Here is a 23739-nt window from a genome sequence, read left to right as displayed (position 1 = left end):
GTGGGAGTATGACAAGTCAGGACGGCTAAAGGCTATCTTGTTAGGAATTTCCAGCAATAGTGGGGTGCTCCGGAACCTGGAGGAAGGATTTCCATCGCACGAGGATCGGCTACGGGGACTCAAACGCGAGAGGTTTGTCGCACGGAGGGTAACACTGCTTATTCAGCAAATTGCCCCGCGGCTAGAGTCTGCAGCGCGCGCTGGGAAACAAGGAGATAGCGACACAGGGATACAGCGCTGCAGTTTCTGCCAGCTGTGCAAGCACCGTACTCAGGGCTGAATTCTGGGTTCGAGAAGGGGGAAGGAAGCGGTCCATCTCGGTTCTCCACACCGGTCAGACCACAGAGGAGGCCAGCGGCCACCATGTTGGAAAGCTGACATCACCATCCCTGTTTTCGACTGACCGCAGCTCATTCAGCCATAGAACAGGTAATTTCAGGCTGCCATTCGCCTGTGGCTTGCAGACAGATTGCTCGGGCTCAGTGCCTGGGTGCTTCCTAGTGCCTGCTCTTATCGGAGCGAGCACCGAGCGTGGGGCGGCCGAGTTCCGGCTCCCGGAACCGCCCTGGCCCAGGGCTAGGAGCCCGTGGAAACTGCTTCTCGGTCCAGGTCCTGCTGAGGGCCGGTCAGGACTCACCTGTTGCTTTGATTGCCCGGCAAGGGGAACGAAATGCTGCCATTCGCATAGGATACCAACATGGCAGAGATCTGATGTCATCAGAGAGCGGCGGAGGAGAGAACTTCATCAATACCAGTGGCGACAGAAACACTTGGTCTCCTGGTAGGGGGGGTGAGGCACAGACACCCGAGTCTCTCTCGAATTGTCGTCGAGCCAGAGGGGAGGAGCCGGGCCGCTGCCAGCGCCCTGAGCAGGCCCAGCGGCTCGCCGGCGTGGTGACCGCGTGACCCCAATTAGAGAGGGGGCGGAGCGGAGCTGCCACCCGCGCCCGCAAGGTGGGCAGACCCGCGACCCAGTGGTACACGGGCGTGGTAGGAAGGGCAGGGCAGAGCCACCGCCCGCACTTGCAAGGTAAGCAGACCTGTGACAGACTGGCGGGTCAGGCCCAGCGGCCTGCCAGCGTGGTACACACGTCACCCCAACTGGAGTAGGGGCAGAGCAGATCCTTCGCCCACGCCCGGATCAGGCCCTGCCGGTGTGGTGGTCACGTGACCCCAATTGGACTGGGGGCGGAGGGAAACCGCCACCTGTGCCCGCAGGGTGAGCAGACCTGTGACCAACCTGCAGATGAGGCACAGCGGTCCGTAGGCGTGGTAGGAGGGGCAGGGCAGAGCCGCCGCCTGCGCCTGCAAGGTAGGCAGACCTGCGACAGACCGGCGGATCAGGCCCAGGAGCCTGCCGGTGTGGTAGCAGAGTCGCCGCCCGTGCCAGGAACAGGCCCAGCGACCTGCCGGCGGGGTAGTCACGACACCCCAATTGGAGTAGGGGCAGAGCAGAGCCACCACCCGTGCCCGAAAGGTGGGCAGATCTGCGACCGACCAGCGGGACAGGCCCAGTGGCCTGCCGGTACGACAGACACGTCACCCCATTTGCAGTAGGGGCAGAGTAGAGCCGCCGCCCGCGCCTGCAGGGTAGGCAAACCTGCAACTGACCGGCGGATCAGGCCCGGTGGCCTGCCGGCGTGGTACACTCGTCACCCCAGTTGGAGTAGGGGCAGAACAGAGCCGCCGCCAGCGCCCAGAACAGGCCCAGTGACCTGCCGGCGTGGTAGTCACAACACCCCAATTGGAATAAGGAGAGAGCAGAGCCGCCGCCCGCGCCTGCAGGAAAGAAACGCAAGCAGTATGAAAAGACAAGGAAAGAAAGGACCACAAGCAATGCAGGTCAACGCAACTTTAGAAGAGGTAACAGCTGCAGCAGATGGAATGTCAGATAAAGAATTCAGGATATACATGCTTCAGATGATCTGGAGTATCAAGGAAGACATTAGACAGCAAAATCAGACAATGAAAGATCACTTCGACAATGAATTACGCAAACAAATCCAGGAAGCAAAGGATCAACTATACAGGGAGATAGAGGTTATAAAAAACAAACAAACAGAAATCCTAGAAATGCAGGAAGCAATAAACCAACTTAAAAACTCAATGGAGAATACTACCAGCAGAGTAGAACACTTAGAAGATAGAACATCAGACAATGAAGACAAAGTATTTCAACTGGAAAAGAACAGACAGCTCAGCAAGACTGTTAAGAAACCATGAGCAGAACATCCAAGAAATATGGGATAACATTAAGAGACCAAACTTAAGAGTCATTGGGATACAGGAAGGTACAGAGCTCCAAACCAAAGGAATGAGCAGTCTATTCAATGAAATAATACGAGAAAACTTCCCAGAGTTGAAGAATGAGATAGAATCCCAAATCCTAGACGCCTACAGGACGCCGAATGTGCAAAATCACAAGAGATCCACACCTAGACACATTATAATGAAGATGCCCAACATACAGAATAAGGAGAGAAATTTAAAAGCTACAAGAGAAAGGAAGCAGATTACATTTAGGGGTAAGCCAATCACGATAACAGCTGATCTTTCAACACAGACTCTGAAAGCTAGAAGATCCTGGAATAACATATTTCAAACACTGAAAGAAAATGGGTTCCAACCAAGAATTGTGTATCCAGCGAAATTAAGCTTCAGGATGGAAGATGAAATTAAAACCTTCCACGATAAACAAAAGTTTAAAGAATTCGCAGCTAGAAAACCATCTCTTCAAAACATCCTCGCCAAAACATTACAGGAAGAGGAAATGGAAAATAACAATGAAAACCAACAGTGGGAGGTAGGACAGTAAAGGGGGGGAAAATAATCAAAGAGGAAAACAAACCATGTTTAGTAACAGAAATAAACAAATATGGCTGGAAGAACAACCCATATCTCAATAATAACCCTAAATGTTAATGGCTTAAACTCACCAATTAAGAGACACAGGCTAGTAGAATGGATCACAAAACAAGACCCAACAATATGCTGCCTACAGGAGACGCATTTGATAGGAAAAGACATACATAGGCTGAAGGTGAAAGGTTGGGAAAAATCATATCACTCATATGGACTTCGGAAACAAGCAGGAGTGTCCATACTCATATCAAATAAAATAGATTTCAAGCCAAAGTTAATCAAAAGGGATAAAGAGGGACACTACATACTGCTTAAGGGAAACATACACCAACAAGACATAACAATCATAAATATTTATGCCCCAAACAATGGTGCAGCTATGTGGTCAAACAAACTCTTCTCAAGTTCAAGAGTCTAATAGACCACCATACAATAATCATGGGAGACTTCAACACACCTCTCTCGCCACTGGACAGATCTTCCAAAGAAAAGTTGAATAAGGAAACTATAGAACTCAATAACACAATTAATAACCTAGACTTAATTGACATATATAAAATATACCACCCAACATCAAGCAGTTACACTTTTTTCTCAGCAGCACATGGATCCTTCTCAAAAATAGATCATATATTATGTCACAGGGCAACTCTTAGACAATATAAAGGAGTAGAGATAATACCATGCATCCTATCTGATCATAATGGAATGGAACTGAAAATCAACGATAAAAGAAGGAAGGAAAAAGCATACATCACTTGGAGAATGAACAATAGGTTACTGAACGATCAATGGGTTATAGAAGACATCAAGGAGGAAATTAAAAAATTCTTAGAGATAAATGAAAACACAGACACAACATATCGGAATCTATGGGACACATTGAAAGCAGTTCTAAGAGGAAAATTCATTGCTTGGAGTTCATTCCTTAAAAAAAGAAAAAACCAACAAATAAATGATCTCACACTTCATCTCAAAATCCTTGAAAAAGAAGAGAAAACAACAGCAAAAGAAGTAGAAGGCAAGAAATAATGAAAATCAGAGCTGAAATTAATGAAATCGAAACAAAAGAAACAATTGAAAAAATTGACAAAACTAAAAGTTGGTTCTTTGAAAAAATAAACAAAATCGACAGACCCTTAGCCATGCTAGCGAAGAGAAGAAGCGAGAGAACTCAAATTACTAGCATACGGGATGAAAAAGGCAATATCACAACAGACACTTCAGAAATACAGAAGATAATCAAAAACTATTTTGAATCCTTATACTCCAATAAATTAGAAGATAGTGAAGGCATCGATAAATTTCTTAAGTCATATGATCTGCCCAGATTGAGTCAGGAGGATATAGACAACCTAAACAGACCAATATCAATTGAGGAAATAGAAGAAACCATAAAAAGACTACCAACTAAGAAAAGCCCAGGACCGGATGGGTATACAGCAGAGTTTTACAAAACCTTTAAAGAAGAACTAATACCAATACTTTTCAAGCTACTTCAGGAAATAGAAAAAGAGGGAGAACTTCCAAATTCATTCTATGAGGCCAACATCACCCTGATACCTAAACCAGACAAAGACACTTCAAAGAAAGAAAACTACAGACCAATATCTCTAATGAACCTAGATGCAAAAATCCTCAATAAAATTCTGGCGAATCGGATACAAAAACATATCAAAAAAATTGTGCACCATGATCAAGTAGGATTCATCCCTGGGATGCAAGGCTGGTTCAATATACGGAAATCAATAAATGTTATTCACCACATCAATAGAATTAAAAATAAGAACCATATGATCATCTCGATAGATGCGGAAAAAGCATTCGACAAAGTACAGCAACCCTTTATGTTCAAAACTCTAGAAAAACTAGGGATAACAGGAACATACCTCAATATTGTAAAAGCAATCTATGCTAAGCCTCAGGCTAGCATCATTCTGAATGGAGAAAAACTGAAGGCATTCCCTCTAAAATCTGGAACAAGACAGGGATGCCCTCTCTCTCCACTTCTGTTCAACATAGTTCTCGAAACACTGGCCAGAGCAATTAGACAGACGAAAGAAATTAAAGACATAAAAATAGGAAAAGAAGAACTTAAATTATCACTATTTGCAGATGATATGATTCTATACCTAGCAGACCCAAAAGACTCTACAAAGAAACTATTAGAGCTAATAAATGAATTCAGCAAAGTGGCAGGATATAAAATCAACACGCATAAATCAAAGGCATTCCTGTATATCAGAGACAAATCCTCTGAAATGGAAATGAGGACAACCACTCCATTCACAATATCTTCAAAAAAAATAAAATACTTGGGAATCAACCTAACAAAAGCGGTGAAAGACTTATACAATGAAAACTACAGAACCCTAAAGAGAGAAATAGAAGAAGATCTTAGAAGATGGAAAAATATACCCTGTTCATGGATGGGCAGAACCAACATCATCAAAATGGCGATATTACCAAAAGTTCTCTATAGGTTTAATGCAATGCCAATCAAAATCCCAAAGGCATTTCTTGTAGAAATAGAGAAAGCAATCATGAAATTCATATGGAAAAATAAAAGACCCAGAATAGCAAAAACAATGCTAAGCAGGAAGTGTGAATCAGGCGGTATAGCGATACCAGACTTCAAACTATACTACAGAGCAATAGTAACAAAAACAGCATGGTACTGGTACCAAAACAGGCAGGTGGACCAATGGTACAGAATAGAGGACACAGAAACCAATCCACAAAACTACAACTATCTTATATTTGATAAAGGGGCTAAAAGCATGCAATGGAGGAAGGATAGCATCTTCAACAAATGGTGCTGGGAAAACTGGAAATCCATATGCAACAAAATGAAACTGAATCCCTTTCTCTCGCCATGTACAAAAGTGAATTCAAAATGGATCAAGGAGCTTGATATCAAATCAGAGACACGGCGTCTGATAGAAGAAAAAGTTGGCTACGATCTACATTCGGTGGGGTCGGGCTCCAAATTCCTCAATAGGACACCCATAGCACAAAAGTTAATAACTAGAATCAACAAATGGGACTTACTCAAACTAAAAAGTTTTTTCTCAGCAAAAGAAACAATAAGAGAGGTAAATAGGGAGCCTACACCCTGGGAACAAATCTTTACTCCTCACACTTCAGATAGAGCCCTAATATCCAGAGTATACAAAGAACTCAAAAAATTAGACAATAAGAGAACAAACAACCCAATCAATAAATGGGCCAAGGACCTGAACAGACACTTCTCAGAGGAGGACATACAGTCAATCAACAAGTACATGAAAAAATGCTCACCATCTCTAGCAGTCAGAGAAATGCAAATCAAAACCACCCTAAGATACCATCTCACTCCAGTAAGATTGGCAGCCATTATGAAGTCAAACAACAACAAGTGCTGGCGAGGATGTGGGGAAAAGGGTACACTTGTACATTGCTGGTGGGACTGCAGATTGGTGCAGCCAATTTGGAAAGCAGTATGGAGATTTCTTGGAAAGCTGGGAATGGAGCCACCATTTGACCCAGCTATTCCCCTTCTTGGTCTATTCCCTAAAGACCTAAAAAGAGCATGCTACAGGGACACTGCTACATCGATGTTCATAGCAACTCTTAGACAATATAAAGGAGTAGAGATAATACCATGCATCCTATCTGATCATAATGGAATGGAACTGAAAATCAACGATAAAAGAAGGAAGGAAAAAGCATACATCACTTGGAGAATGAACAATAGGTTACTGAATGATCAATGGGTTATAGAAGACATCAAGGAGGAAATTAAAAAATTCTTAGAGATTAATGAAAACACAGACACAACATATCGGAATCTATGGGACACATTGAAAGCAGTTCTAAGAGGAAAATTCATTGCTTGAAGTTCATTCCTTAAAAAAAGGAAAAACCAACAAATAAATGATCTCATACTTCATCTCAAAATCCTTGAAAAAGAAGAGAAAACAACAGAAAAAGAAGTAGAAGGCAAGAAATAATGAAAATCAGAGCTGAAATTAATGAAATCGAAACAAAAGAAACAATTGAACAATTGAAAAAATTGACAAAACTAAAAGTTGGTTCTTTGAAAAAATAAACAAAATCGACAGACCCTTAGCCATGCTAGCGAAGAGAAGAAGAGAGAGAACTCAAATTACTAGCATACGGGATGAAAAAGGCAATATCACAACAGACACTTCAGAAATACAGAAGATAATCAAAAACTATTTTGAATCCTTATACTCCAAGAAATTAGAAGATAGTGAAGGCATCGATAAATTTCTTAAGTCATATGATCTGCCCAGATTGAGTCAGGAGGATATAGACAACCTAAACAGACCAATATCAATTGAGGAAATAGAAGAAACCATAAAAAGACTACCAACTAAGAAAAGCCCAGGACCGGATGGGTATACAGCAGAGTTTTACAAAACCTTTAAAGAAGAACTAATACCAATACTTTTCAAGCTACTTCAGGAAATAGAAAAAGAGGGAGAACTTCCAAATTCATTCTATGAGGCCAACATCACCCTGATACCTAAACCAGACAAAGACACTTCAAAGAAAGAAAACTACAGACCAATATCTCTAATGAACCTAGATGCAAAAATCCTCAATAAAATTCTGGCGAATCGGATACAATTCACAATAGCAAGACTGTGGAACCAAACTAGATGTCCTTCAATAGACGAATGGATAAAAAAAATGTGGCATTTATACACAATGGACTATTACTCTGCATTAAAAAATGACAAAATCATAGAATTTGCAGGGAAATGGATGGCATTAGAGCAGATTATGCTAAGTGAAGCTAGCCAATCCCTAAAAAACAAATGCCAAATGTCTTCTTTGATATAAGGAGAGTAACTAAGAACAGAGTAGGGACGAAGAGCATGAGAAGAAGATTAACATTTAACAGGGATGAGAGGTGGGAGGGAAAGGGAGAGAAAAGGGAAATTGCTTGGAAATGGAAGGAGACCCTCAGGGTTATACAGTGGAGGGGGTAGAGAGAGAGGAGGGGAGGGGAGGGGAGAGGTGGGGAGGGGGGATGGTGGAGGATGGGAAAGGCAGCGGAGCACAACAGACACTAGTATGGCAATATGTAAATCAATGGATGTGTAACTGATGTGATTCTGCAATCTGTGTATGGGGTGAAGGTGGGAGTTCATAACCCACTTGAATCAAAGTGTGGAATATGATATGTCAAGAAATTTGTAATGTTTTGAACAACCAACAATAAAAAATTAAAAAAAAAAAAAGAATTCTTATGCTGCAGATGTGGGCAGAAATTTATTTACTATGATCTATATGACACCATTAAGTTGTCTATAATAGCAATAAACTAAAAGCCGAAACACACCATTTAACATCTGTAATCATTTTAAGCCTGGTAAGACAGTCATAGCAAATTCCAGAATCAGATCTTTCTGTAAACATAAATAACTTTTACAACTATAGGCAAATGAAAAGTAAGAGTAAATACTTCATTTCCTTAAGACCAGTATTCAGTAGCACAGTATAACATGGAGCATGTGAAGAATTAAATTTTTCTGAAAAATACAATCAGAAATTTACAAATATTTTAACTTAAAAAAATTGGACCTGAGTTCTAATTTAATATACCAACACTTACCTTTACAATCTATCATTCTAAATACTTTTAAAATTTCAATAAAAAATACTGATAGTAACATATGAACTATAGGTGATATAGAAAAATATTTTAATTTCTGTGTCCCAGTTAACAGAAATCTTAATTCTAGGAACTTGGATATTTTACACATGATAAGATATAAATGGACAAATATTTTTATAAGTTAAATTTACATTCTTTTCAAGATTTGATAATAATGTCTGTACCTCAGTTTAAGGCTTTCAGAGAGTTTTTCAGCTTCTTCTATAGCTTTTTTGATGTTTGTAGGTCCAAGTATTGAATGAAAGTGCTCCTAAAATTACAGGAAAACCATGCCATACCATTAGTACTGGGTACTGCACATAGCACTGATGTTAAAAATACTAAAAACATGGTGCTTACATAAAGCAATGTTTGTTAAATAAAAACATTATTATAATTGAGACACCTTGAAAAGCTTTTCACCCACAGAAATGTACAATTTATTCTCCAAATGTCTCCAAAAGTATCTCCTCATACCATTAGCATGCTTAAAAAACCCCACAATACCTTCTGATTTTTTCCAATGCACAGGCTATAAAGGTACTATGTCCTTTACTAGAGAAAGTTTGCTAAATTAAGTTTAACCTAAATCTTAAATATTTGGTAGTATAAAGAGTGAAAAATACAAGTTTCTGAAGAAATTGACATATATTCTGTCCCTACCTAATTAAGGGGCAATATATACTTAGTGAATTAAATTTAATACCTCACATACTTGAGGTACACTAGAGAGGTTAGACTAAAACAAAAACAAACAAAAAAACAGTTGTAAGAACTCTAGACAGAGCAAATGAAAATAATCCTTTTATTGAAAGCCAAGAACTGAATAACTGTAGCATATAAAGTAACAGTCTAGGTTACCTGAGCCTTTGCAGGCAGCTTCCTAACCTGAACTTCTGCCACTTTCACCTACATATTCCCTTTGGAAATGTAACAGACACTGTGGGAATGGAAAAATCTCTTTATCAATTAAAATTTACTCCCAACCTGCTCAAGAGGAAAAAAGGTTAGCTAGAAAAAACATTCCCTCATCAAAGAAAAACAACCACTAGCTTCTAAAACTATAATAAAAAGTAAGCTAGTACACAAAATAGTAAATAGTGAACTAGTATATAAAAATAGCCCTATCAGAAAGGCAAAAAAAGCAAACACCAGATTTGTCCAAATCTCAAATCTCAAATAGCTGGGTGGGGGGATGCATGCCTATAATCCCAGCTCCATGGGAGGCTAAGGCAGGAGGATCACAAGTTTGAAGCCAGTCTGGGCAACCTGGCAAGATCCTGTCTCAAAATAAAATTAAAAATAAATATAAAGGCCTGTGGACTTACCTCAGTGATAGACAGCTTGCCTAGCATGTGAAAAGCCCTAGGTTCTATCCCCAGTATCAAAAATAATTTAATTAATTAAAATGTACTTTAGTAAGCAATGTTTATGCCTTTGTTTTGTTTTTTTTTTGCAGTACCAGGGATTGAACCCAGGGGCACTCTACCACTGAGCTATATCTCCAGCCCTTTTTATTTATTTTTTTGTCTTGAGACAGGGTCTTCCTAAGTTGCTGAGGCTGCCCTCCAACTTTCAATCCTACTGCCTCAGCTTCCCAAGTCACTGGGATTACAGGTGTGCACCACTGCACCCAGTTTACACTTTCTTTAGGCAATTCCATATTAACAGATTTTAACCAGCATACAAGAAGTTTGAATTTAGGCAGACCTCTGCTTCTCATCTGCAGATAAGTATGTCTAAAAATCTTAAAAGATGTTTTTCTCTAACAAGTGTGGTGACTCTTGTCTATAATCCCAATAATTTAGGAAGCTGAGGCAGGAAGATTGCAAGGTTTGAGATGAGCCTCAGCAATTTAGTGAGACCCTCAGCAACAGAATGAGAAGCTGTCTCAAAATAAAAAATAAAAAAGGACTAGGGATGGGGGCACTGGGGAAGCAGCTCATGGTGGAACGCTGGCCTGAAGCATACAAGGCCCTGTGTTTGGCTGAGGAACACCACCCAAAAAAAAGGACCGGGGATATAGCTCAGTGGTAGAGTATCCCGGGTTTAATCCCCAACACAAAAATACATAAATAAATAAAAATGTTTCTCTCATGGCCAGAACAATTCATCCATTTGTGGACAAGCAGATGAACTTCCAAATGCAAAAGGACACTTTTTCAAAACTAGGTCTAAAACTTGGTAAATATTTTCAGCATAATTTCACTGGTGGGGAAAAACACTAACAATGACTTATCAACATTAACTACAACATTAAAATTATCTCTTAAGTAACAACCAAAACAAATTATACTAGTCATGCTATTCTAGGGAAAAAAAGGTAACTTCAAATAAGAGAAATTTTGTTACAAGTTAATTTAAATGAGACAAGCCAATTTGACCACCAGAGAGTAAAATAAAAATCTGAATATTAAGAATAGCTTCTTATCAGTTAGTAAATCTATAGACACCCCTTTGCTACTATTGTGTGAGAGCAAAATCATTCCTAAGATGAAAGTAGGGCTGGGGATGTAGCTACATGGTAGAGCACTTGCCTGGCACGCTTAAGGCCTTGGGTATAATCCCCAGCAGCAAGAGAAAGGAGAAAAAAGTGGAAACCAATACAACATACTTCCTCTTTCTTAATATGACCTCTACATTCTTTGCCTGTTTCTAGTACAATTAAAAATGAAACCATTTTCTCCATCAACACCTATGCTAGTCTTCATTTACATTGCCTCCATCCTCCATCACTACCTATGGCTTCAACAAATGAAAGGTCAACAACACCTATTCAACAAATCAAGAGCAGAACATAATTTAAAATTAAAGGGTTTTAGAAGTGATCAGTATTAATGTTATAAGCTGAGATCTAATTTAACACATGAGTAAACTCAATTCTTCCACTTCCACCTGACCTGCCAATAATTTATTAAAACAGAAAGCAGATTATGAGTCTATATATTGCTATAAACTTGTACTAATCCAAGGTAAAATAAAAGTGCATGCATATGGGAATGCACATGTATATACATACATATATATTTAAAAATAATAAAACATATCTTTAGTTTGCTTTTTCTATCAATATAAGAGTTGGAACTTGACGTTGTATAATGTGATCTAAATTTTGTTGTTAGGCTGGGGATGCAGCTTATTGGTACAGCACCTGCTTAGCATGACTGAGGGCCTGGATTCAATCCCCAGCACCACAAGGGGAAAAATAAAAAGAGGCAGCGAAAAGGAAAAGAAATATCATTGTTATTAAAACCTTTAGGGGAAATCCATCATTCCATTATGCAAAAACAGCAAATAAAAATGCAAAAATAAAAGGTACCTGCTGTTGCTTGAAATCAGGTCTTTTTTTGATCAGATTATAAACAGACACATATTTCATATATAGAACATAAGCCCTTTCCTCATCACGATCTAATCTGCATTCTTCTGCTGCCTTGAAGATCTTCAGGGCGCTGTGTACATAACTTAAAATTAAGAGGAAAAATAATTAAAATACTTGACATTTGGGAAAAAAATTATAGGTCATTTATAAATTTCAAAGATAACCTTGATAGAGTAAATTTCATGATTTAGGTTGAACTACTTCAATTGGTACATAGTTAGATATGTTTGGATGTAACCAACTTAAACCACTTCCTCTGGGGTACGGGTGATCTCAGATATAAGTCAGACACTACCAGAAAGTAATGACCCATTTTAGGTCCTATTTCAAAAATCCTTCTGTCCTTCAGCTTTGAGAAAGCTTAAAAGTGGCTTTATCTTTCCCACTGTTTCCTATTAGAAAGTCACATACAGGAGTTAAATAGAACTGCTTTCCTTGTCATCCATCAATACCACCAACTTAGCCCCTAAGAAATAATTCACAATCCCTCTTAATCTTCCCCAAAAGGTTATCTTAAAAAAAAAAAAAAAAGCCCATTTTTGTCTTGGTAACATTTAGAAATTTCAGTTCATTTTGGGATTTTTCTTTCCTGATCTTTTTAAGTGTTTTTACCTTTCTCTTGTAATTTTTGATGTTTTGTTTTCTTCCCATCTTCAATTTATTTCCCTTAAAAATATGACTCATTAAGATGTCCCTGTGCATTCATAGGTTTCCATGGACATCTATTTATTGGTCCATTTGAGATCATACATTTCAATATTGAGACTCTCCTATGTATCTTGTCATGAAGCACCTATTTTCCCCCTTAATTTATAAAGTCTGCTTTCCCAAAATATGGGGAATATGGTGTCTAGGTCCACTTTGCTTTTGAAAAACTCATTTTTGATGCTATAATAATGTGGTTACTTATTTATCTCTTAATCTCCTTTGTTGGTCAAAATAAATTCAGAATAAAAGTTCTGTTATTGTCTTCTGTCCCTTAACAGAGATATAACTAACTGGTTTACAATTTTATTGATACATCATTTTTAGCAAAATTATATTTCCAGTAAATACTGAAATAACCAGATGACTATTATATTTTATTCAGGCCAGATTCTGTAATCTCTATCAAGAAGGCATCATCTCTAGCCCTGCCTCTGCAGGTAGATGGATCCTCAAAAACAAAAATACATAGAATAAATCATTAAGTTAAAAGCCAAGGTTGAACTGACACAAGATAATACCTTACTGAATAGTGAACAAAAACTACCTATTACTTCTCTTTTGATCAAAGAAAGATTATGCTAGCATCATAACTCACATGTGTAGTAACAAGAATAAACATCATTTTTACAATGTTTTATGAAAAGACAATGGTTTATAAAACCCTCAATATTCTTTGTCTCTTAAACATATGATCTACTATACATACTGTCCAGAAAGCAGTTATTATGCATATAAGCAGAACATATACATAATCTGTGAAGATAAAGAACTTCTCTAAAGTCTTACTGTATTCATGTGATGGTATTATTTTTCAAATAAACTTTAAACTGACTATTCATCTAACTTGAATAAGGAAATGAACTAAAATTAATGATTCAATCAAACTAGCAGAGGATACATACCTCTTAGTGCTTATTTTCTCTGGTTTAACTTCTGTCTTCTTATTGAGGTCTTTTAGTGAAGAACTGAGGTAGAGTTCCTTAGGAACTGAAGCTACAGCAGGCATGATGAATAATCTTTACTTATCCACTTTCATAATGGGTGGTGTATTTAATGAAAAATAGTTGTTTCCTGAAACAAAACAAATAATTTCACTAATTTTCCCCACTCACAATAAAGCAAAAGAGCAGTTAAAAAACTCTCGGGCTGGGTGTATGGCTTAGTAGTAGACACTTGCCTAGCATGGGCAAGGTCTTAGGTTCAAACCTATGTATAAGTAAGCAAATAAAACAAATCAACAAAAAGCTTCTAAACTGTATTTAAATGATCTTGAATATCTATTTGGGGAGTTCAAAAACATAAGGTATAAATAAACAATTTCTTTCAAATTTTCATTAAATGAATTATTTGTATCATTTTGCATTATTAGGAAATTTAGCTGTTAAATTAACCAGCAGTAAGAAGAATAAGAGTTTTTACAGTTTTCTTCTATTAAGACTACATTAATGTACAGATCACAAGTAGAGGAAATTTTCATCCAGAAATACTTTTTTCTCATTGATAATATCAGGTTATTAAAAAAAAAAGCAAGTTGTAGGCAAGGCCATATTATACAGAGCTAGGAAAAAAAGAACATGTTTATTTCTACCAGAAAACATTAATGTACTCTAGTTTACTTTGTAAAGGTCTTTGATGTTTTGTGACTTTTTTTTGTTTCCTTGTATGCTCTGGCAAATTCTGAACAGGTAGAGCAGGTAGTAAAAAATGAAGACAAGAGGAAGAATGGCTAGGTATGTATCAATTTATCAATTAAGTTGTGATATGTGTGTACGCATAGCAGGTATGCTTGCAGATGGGGCAGATCAGGGGAGCTGATCTGTGTCACCAAACAAAAACTTCAAGGACCCAAATAACTTTATACAAAAATTAATGTTAAAGATAAGGCATAAGCAGCAATATAATACAATATACTATGATATCAAACTATGGAGTTATAAATAACGTACTATAAGTCCAAATAATGTAATATAAGAAAAATTTAGAGAGAAAATTAAGTATGACTACAGACTACAGAGATCTTGGAAGTGATCACAAAAGAGAAAGCAGTTGATATACCAATGATAGAAAGCTTCCAATAGAGGTAAGGAACAATATGAGGAAAGAGTTAAGAAAGTAAAACATATCTTTAGAAATTAGCTGTTACAGAGAATGAACAAGATCTACTAAGCAGCAAAACCTGAAAAAATAGTCTTGAAACAGATTTTTTTAAAAAGACCTTGAATGTCACACTGAAGCATTTGCTTTGTTCTTTGAAGGTAACGAAGAGCCACAAAAAGATCTTGAAGAGAGTTATTCTATCCAAATTAACAAAGAGTACAAAATTAGGCTTAAGAGACTAGAAATAGGAAAAACACTAGTTATCTATTCCAATGATCCTAGGCAAACATGACGAAGGTCAGAACTGGGGCAACTGAGATGGAATGGGAGGCAGCAGATACAAGAAACACTGCAAAGGTATAATGACAGAACTTGGCAAAATGATTAGACATAAGGAAGAAAAGTACAGGGATAACATTATATCACCAAGGGTTTTGGCAAAAGCTTCTAGGAGAAAAATTATACGTTTTAAGCTGCCTTTTCTGTCCTTATTTGATTTTTGAGAAGAGTTCAACAACGTTCTCCAAAGTCCAAAGAACCAGTTGCTTCTATTTTTATTTACAAAATTGTATATGTTATACCGTGGAATTACGATGCTGGTGTTAAAAATACTTCCAGCATTGTTTTAATTGCTCTTTCACTTCCACAAGCACATGTTAATGCAGAAGTCAAACAGAGGGTAAGGTGTTTTTTTTTTTTCTTAATCAAATGAGAAAGCAAAGAAACATATCCAACCTAAACATAATTATTATGTTTTTGATGTCATCTGCATTTTGCCATTAAAGAAAACTCAATATGAACTGACATAAATAAATCAATGCCAAAATAACTAAATGAATTTCCTTATTTTGGTTGCAATAGTTTAAAACAAAGAAAAAAGTAGTAGCAATAATGGCAAGCCAACTGATTCCTATTCAAGAATACATGTTCATTAGCTACCGATGTTAATTTATGGACTCTGTTTGGATCTAGAACAAACTAAATATAATAATATAACCCAGTAACACTATGTTATGCTTCAAAAAAATCAAAAATTTAAAGAAAATAAGTATATATAAGAAAAAATTCTTTTAAGAATAAAAAATATTAGAGATGTGTAAATCTAACAAAGATTAAGAACACCAGCGTTAGTCTAAAAGCACGATCCTGACAACACTGAATCTTTCCACAGATGGTAGATTAGATGACTTGAACCACAAAATGATGATTAAAAAGTCTTCTCTAAATCATAACCCACTTGAATCAAATGTATGGAAGATGATATGTCATGAGCTGTGTAATGTTTTGACCAACCAAAAAAAAAAAAAAAAAAGTCTTCTCTAAAAAAAAATAAAAGTGAAAATTGAGGTTCACAGTCACTAAATTGGTCCTGATATCCTAACTGGGGCTTTACAACAGCCACTGTCAAGGTCTCAGTAACAATAAGAGTTTTGTCTTTCTTGGTCACCCACCATCTCTCCCCATAACTGCTCTTCAGACAGTTGTACTTGGTACTCAGTACTGTATCTTCTATCTTCTGAGACTCTGGCTATCTCTTAAATTTCATATAATCCACTCCACACTCTTCAATGCAAAATGACACAGAGAACTAAGTACTGATGAAATAACATTTTACAATAATCATGAAGTATTAAGAAGAGTCAATCCTCTCTCAAGATTTAATTACTGCTAGGACTGTGGCTCAGTGGCAGAGCGCTTGCCTAGCATGCGTGAGGCACTGAGTTCGATCCTCAGAACCACATAACAATAAACAAATAAAATAAAGGCATTCTGTCCAACTACAACTACCAAAAAAAAAAAATATTTAATTACTGCTAAAACTTCTGCCATTTTCTAAGCATACACTATGTCTAGCAATGTGCTAAATGCTTGAAGGCAGTGTTTTTAAAATCCACGACATCAAGTCAGGTGCAGTGACTCACACCTGTAATCCCAGTGACTCAGGAGGCTGAGGCAGAAGGATTGCCAAATTCAAGGCCAGCCTTAGCAACTTAACAAGACCCTCAGCAACAACTTAATAAGAGCCTGTCTCAAAATAAAAAGTAAAAAGGGCTGGGATGTAGCTTAATGGTAAAAAGCATCTCTGGATTCTATCCTTGGCACCCCCCCAACCACAAAATTCATGACATTGCAATTAGCATTTTAAAAATATGCAAAATAGAGGGGCTGGGGATGTGGCTCAAGCAGTAGCGTGCTCGCCTGGCATGCGTGCGGCCCAGGTTCGATCCTCAGCACCACATACAAACAAAGATGTTGTGTCTGCCTAAACTAAAAAAATAAATAATAAAAATATGCAAAATAGAAAATATAGGAGTATGGCACACATAGTGAAAGGTGCTGGTACCTTTAAGAGGTAGGGCCTAGTGGGCACTTCCCTTAGAAGGTATGAGGCATGAGGGACTTGTAGGACCCCAGTGAGTCCCCAGTGTACCTCTCTGGCTCCCTGTCTCACCATGTGATCTCTCCCTCTCATACCCACTCCCAACATGTCATCCACCATAATGTGATGCAGTTAGGGAAGCCTCTGAAAGGGCCAGTGCTATGCTATTTGGACTTTTTACTGCAAAACTGTGAGCTGAACAAACCTCTCTTCTTTATAAAGTATCTGGCCTCACATTTCTCATTATAAACAGAAAACAAACTGATACAATGTGTATAAACATATGTATACAATACTGGATTAAAATATAAAATGTATTTCTTACTAGAAGTTATAATTTTTTAAAACATTCTAATCTCTCTCATTACAGTAATGCTACTTCAAGTGTCATCCAAAGACCAATGGAAAAGTATTTGTTAACAGTCTTGATAAAATAGGAAGCTTGTTATAGAATGTACATCAATTAAGCACATTGACCTTTTTATAGTAGCAAGACTTTCTCGCCGTAGAAAACAGTGCATTGACTTACATTATAGGGCAGGCTTTTATCTTGACACTGAAGGAAAGGACTTTAAATGATTCAGACTGGCTACTTTGAATAGCACTACTCTAGGAGACATAGAGAATAGGCCTTCAGATTACGTATCTCTTTGTCTAGTTGCCAAGAACAAATTAATACTCATTAATAAGTCACAAATTAATTGTTACACTATACATTGTGACTATAGTCACTGGAAAGTCACAAGGTGAGGAAAATTCAGTATAACTAGAAAAGATAAAGCTGCTTCCAATCCAGAATGTACACTCTCATCTTTCGTGCTGGCCTTTCTTCCTTCAAAAGCCATCTTAAGTTTCACTTCTCTGTCCCTGAAGGTTCCAGCTCCTGGAGTTCACTGTTTGGTCTGACCCCTAAACTGCTTGTTATCTGTATTGTTCCTTCAGTGTGGTATTTGGACCAAAGGACAAGTATGCGGACATGATGAGGCAGAGACAGAAACTGGCCCCAAAGATAAAATTTAACTAAGAACAGAGTGAGAAAAGAGGGCATTTCAAAAGAGAAACACCATGAACAAAGATACAAAATCAGAAATTAGAACAGGAGAAAAATGAGGTATACTGTAGAAATTATTGAGAAATAATCAATTGGATCAAAGGAATCCACTGATGTCTTTGTATCCCTGGCACCTACCTAGGTAGTCCTCACTGTCAACACTTAATAACTGTTAGGTAACAATAATAATTAAATTATATTAGATAAGGAGATAGTAACATTGTGGAGGACTTTTGAAGCCATCCAAAACTGTTTAACTCAGCAGGCAATAAAAGCCAGTTCTTGATGAAAAAAAATATTCTCAGTGTGGTCAAATCGGAGATTATGCAAGTTGTATTCAAAACAGACAGGAACAAGGATACTATGGAAAAGAACAGCTAGAAGACTACTGCAGGAAAAAAAAAAAACAAAAAGGCAGAAACATGCTTTGGTAGAATACTGATTAAAATGAGTATTGTGTTTTGCTTACAGACAGATAAGCTCAATATCTCCCTCCCTCTCCCCCGCCCCTTTTTTCCTCCCCTGTGAAACGTGAAGAAGGTAATGCTGTAAACAAAAATGAATAATACTGTAGGTTAAAAACTGATCCGTTTATAGCAGCATTTCTCAACCTAATAAAATTGACACTTTAAACCAGATAAAACTGTTGTAGGAGGTTGCTCTGTAGAGTGTAAGATGTTGGTAGCATCCCTCCTCTTCCCATTAAAGCTAATACCCAAAAGTCTCTGGACACTGCCAAACATCCCCTGAGAGGTACATTACCCCCAAGAAAGAACCACTGATTTACAGGAAAGTACATAATGATAAAGAGAATGGTGTCTAAAGAAAGATGGCTTGACACAGGTATAAATATGTAATTAATTACAAAGCAGTTGAAAGACCAGACATTAAATCTGTGCATCAACTATTAAGGCACTAATGTTAATTTTTATAATCCAAATTATTTGGGAAATGATGAAGTAGTGACACTGAAATGAAGCTATCTAGGATTTGGTTTAGAACAATTCTATTTTCTTCATTTTTTGTATAGTATATTTTAAAACTTCTATAGTACTTTTAAAAACATGGACATCAGCTGAGTAGACATGGTGGTGCATTCCTGTAGTCCCAGCTATTCAGAAGGCTTAGGCAGGAGGATCACCTGAACCCAGGGGTGGAGGCAACCTTGGCAACATAGCAAGATCCTCATCTCAAAAAAAAAAAAAGAAGAAAAACATTTTTAAAAAACAAGTAAAACAGACATCATATATAGTAGTAACAAAAATCAGGAAAATAAATCATCAAGGAAATGAGCTGTTTCTATTCAGCTGACAATTTACTTGAAGGATCCAGAACTGGTGAGTCTAAAGGAAAAAATATTCAGAAAAAAAAGCAGGAGTCATTACAATGAAGGAAAATCAGGAAAGTGCAATATCATGGAAACCAAGGAAAGACAATTCCAAACAAAAGTTTTACAGAGTTCTTAAAATACTAAGGGGGGGGGGGAATAAGAGTGAAATAACTATCCCTAGGTCTAATCACAAACAACATAAACAAATTTAAATATAGTAAACATTTAGGCATTATGGTAAACATTACTATACAACGAGGTGCAATGTTGAGCGCTACAAAGAATACAAAAATATATACATATATACCATAGAGTTTCTACCCCTTACTATGAAAGACAAGTAAATAATGGTAATGCTTAGTGCCAAAATACAGGAACTAGCAAACCAACTCAAAATCTGTTTAGGGACCATTCCTAGAAACAGAAGATTTTCTAAATTAGATGTCTGTCTACACTTAAAACTTTAATCCATTTCTTTTATCTTCTCCTTCGTTATTTGCCCATTTTTTTAATTTAATGTGTGTTTTTTTCTGAAGAGGAGGTTACTGGGAATTGAACCCAGGTGCACCCTACCGCTGAGTTACACCCCCAGCCTTATTAATTTTATTTTGAAACAGAGTCTAAATTGCCCAGGATGGCTTCAAGCTTGCAGTCCTCCTGCCTCAGCCTCCCAAGTAGCTGAGGTTACAGGTGTTTGCCACTATGCCCTGCTGCCCAATTTTTTAAAAAAGCTGCAAAATAGGTAAGTAGGGAACCATACCCCACTATGTACCAAAAAAAGGAGTGGGGGAGAATAAAAGAAAGGAAAGAAAATGATATGGCTGTTAGTCCTAGTTATACATTAAAATCACCTTGAGAACTTTTAAAAAACATTGAGGCCCAGATCCTACCCCTCAACAGTTAAGTCAGAATCTTCAGGGAGGGGCTCTACACATAGATATTATAAAAAAGCTCCCCGGGTGAATTCTAATGTTCAGCCAAGACTAAGAACCATGAACATAAAGAAAAGATAGCAACAAATATTTCTAGAAGCAACAATAGGAAGATGACAACTTATTTCCAACTGAAATCAGCATCTTAAATCATATACTCTCCAACCTAATAAAAGAATGAAATCCTTTTCATTTAAAGATTCTGTATTGAGAAATTAAAATAAGAGCTCCAGGAGTCCTACGCCTATAACTTTTTTCAGACTGAGTTATTTTGAAAATAGTATTACAATATGTAACAATTTCATTTCACTATAATAGAAAGACATGTATATTTGCTCATTATTGGTATGTTCCAGAGAGTTCAGTCTTACAAAAAAACTAAAGTACAGGTACTGTGTTAGTCAAGAGATGAGACTTAGTTAACATTGACTTAATTCACTGTATATTAGTACTGTTTCACTTGAATTAGTATGATTTTAAGTACAGAATTCCAAATACATTTAATATAAAATTTTACCATTTACCACTAATACATTTAATACTAAGGGAATGTTGTAGGTCTTAGTTTTTATTTTCCATTCATTAATCACATGTTGTTTAGCAAATTCCTTAAATTCCCCTAACCCACACACCACTACATTTCCAGTTTACTTGTATCTGCAAAATGAAATAAAAACAATCTCTCTGCTTCTATAGGATTGCCATCTGTATTGAGTTAAAATATATATGCCACAAAGATATAAAGCACTATGATTAAAGAAATTAAAAGTGTACCTTATTCTTCATTGACTATAGAAATCTAAATATAAGTCCAATACAACCTTGTCATCAAAATTACAGTGAGCTAAATGAAGATGGCCACAAATTCTTTGGTATTTTTTGTTTCAAAAGGTAGGAATCTGGCTGTGGGTATAACTTAGTAGTATAGTGCTTGCCTATTAAGTGCAATGCCCTGGGTTCCCCAGCAACACCAAGGGAAAAAAAAAAAAAAAAGGCAGGCATGTGGGGAGTCTATCATCTGATGGGGACACAGCTCTTTAGTTGCTTTAACTAGTAGAGTATATTGGAAATACTGCTGTGACAATTTCTAGGTCCAGGCTTTTAAGATATTAGCAGCTTATTCTTCCTGTGTCTTCAAACATGTATTCTTGGACTCCAGCAATCATGCTGTAAGAGGTTCAAGACACACTAAGAAGTTATGTGTAGGCACACCAGTTGAACTCCAACCAACATCAATTGCCATCCATGTGAGTGAGCCAGAAATCCAGTTGAGATTTCAGGTTAACTCCAACCCTAGCAACTTATTTGACTACAAATTCATGAAACCCTAAATGAGAATAACCTAAGGCCAGTCAGCCACAAAAAACATGAGATACTAAATTGTAGTTTTAAGCTACTGTTTTTGAGTGACTTATGATGCAGCAAAAGGCAACTGGAATAATAGTGAAACTTCTTCCTTTCTTTACTGAAACAGGGTCTCATTTTTTTTTGTCCAGGGTGGCCTTGAATCTTGTAGCTAGAACATAAAATACATTTTTTTTCAAATGTTTCCTTAATTATATTTAATTTTATTAGCAACTAATAATTTGAATGGGCTCTTTTCCTTTGACTTCTACAAAAATGACTTCATTTTCATATAGAAAACCATATAATAAAGTCAAATGCTAGATATTTTATTTAAAAAATTTGATATTCTGACTTTATTTTTCAAGTATCTTGCTTTAAGAAGTCATTCTGGTTCTTTCCCACTATGTACACATCAATAAACAAATGCCCATGATAATTAATAAAGTTCAAGTAAATATATTTTAAAATGTTTTTCAAAGCACCTTTAAAATATTTTTGTTTTTCTTATGCCGTTTTCCCAAATAAAATACATGTCCATGTAAAATTCTATTAATGACAGATGTGTGGCAGGATTCTTACTAATTTTAAAGATACACCTAATGTGTCACAAGAAGAGGAATACATTATTTCACCCAGCCATACCAGTTTGATAAAAATATACAACAACTGCCATCACCTTATTGTAATGATGAGAAACTATCATGAATGACACTCAACAATGAATCTTCAACAGACTCGGATGAAATGAAAAATTTGCTTACACTGCAAAGCCGCAGAACAAGTCTACAACAGGAACACTTCTTAACAATTATCACTTGGCATCTTTAATGCAGCAAGATATATACCGAAATAAGGATGCTCTGCAGCTTAAAAAAAAAAAAAGAGTAAACCTTCTCTAGTAGACATCTCTTTGATCTGAAACCCTTAAAGCACTTAACACATATTAAATTCCTGAGGCTCTACAACACCTCTGAGAGTCAGGTAAATATTTTGTGAGTGATTAAGTGACTTATTCAAGGTCACAAGGATAAACTGGAGGAAATAAACCTAGGAGTGTAGTCTGCAGCTTTATGTATAAATACATAACTGCAATCCAGGATTCTAATAATTTCCTCGGTACAGTAGAGGTGAAATTAACTTGTCCGTGACACAATCTAGGATATTAGGCATATTTTCTAAAGAAATCCTTCTGCTAGAGGAAGTCAGTTTTAACTCTGATTAGCTTATTAAACTCATGCTTTCACTTCACTAAAACCAAGTGTGGCTGGGGCACAGGAAGAATTTGCAAACTGTCAGGGGTTGTAGTAAGGCCTGGGATTGTAGATACACAGAAAAAAAAAAATCAGAAAACGGAGTAATGGGGAAAGAGGTCAAAATTGGGTCTTAGTGTCCATGCGAAAGAAGAAATGGTCAAGGCCACCTTCTGAGACCGGAAAACCACACGAAACTTTCTGGGCAACCTAGGTGGGCAGCTGGAAATGTTACAGGTTGGGCCTTTCCTCTACCAGCCAGTTCTTGGGGTCGTCCCTCCGCGGGCAGGGCTAATCTCCCTGGTGACCAACAGCTGATGGAAGGGTAGAAGGTTCACCGAGGACGAATCCCCATGAAACAAAGGCCAGAGACCTGACCTGCACTCACCGTAGCGCCGGGCGTACTTCACGAACGCCGGCCTCCCTGCCACAGGCCCATCTCCCAACAAACCGAGGAGAACTAGCCTTCGCTATCCCGACGGAAACCAGCCCAGCTCATCCCCTTTTCCCGATTTGCATTGCGTGGCGACGCGTCGCGTCCCTAAACGTCACGGTGGGGCGGAGCTTCGCGTGCGTGGCCGTGGCTCCGCCCTTCCCCCCGCCCCGCCTCTGCCAGTGAGGCCTGCGCTGGAGGGCGCGGAAGGACTCCGGACATTCTGGGTCGTGAACGTCAGCGGATGCCCTCAACAGCATCGGCACACCCCGTTTCCAGGAATTCGCCCTAATGTCACT

General features: G+C 37.7%; 1 protein-coding gene across 6 annotated transcripts in view; it reads right to left on the bottom strand.

Annotated features, from left to right (window-relative positions):
- Positions 1-23538, bottom strand: part of Usp8 (ubiquitin specific peptidase 8) — a 65449-nt gene extending 41911 nt beyond the window's left edge. The window contains exons 1-6 of one of the 6 annotated variants that reach the window (XM_071608246.1): positions 23396-23538; positions 22519-22623; positions 19203-19337; positions 13523-13691; positions 11850-11994; positions 8716-8801 (exon numbers count right to left, since the gene is read on the bottom strand). In XM_071608246.1, coding sequence (XP_071464347.1) covers positions 8716-8801; positions 11850-11994; positions 13523-13626 — 335 coding nt within the window. In that variant the 5' untranslated portion in view covers positions 13627-13691; positions 19203-19337; positions 22519-22623; positions 23396-23538. The other 5 variants (XM_071608247.1, XM_071608250.1, XM_071608248.1 and 2 more) reach the window with 5 other exon arrangements.
- Positions 23539-23739: the final 201 nt, after the last annotated feature.

The sequence above is a fragment of the Marmota flaviventris genome, chromosome 2 (assembly GCF_047511675.1).
Source record: "Marmota flaviventris isolate mMarFla1 chromosome 2, mMarFla1.hap1, whole genome shotgun sequence".
NCBI classification, from domain to species: Eukaryota; Metazoa; Chordata; class Mammalia; order Rodentia; family Sciuridae; genus Marmota; species Marmota flaviventris.
This window is presented reverse-complemented; position numbering and strand designations above follow the sequence as displayed.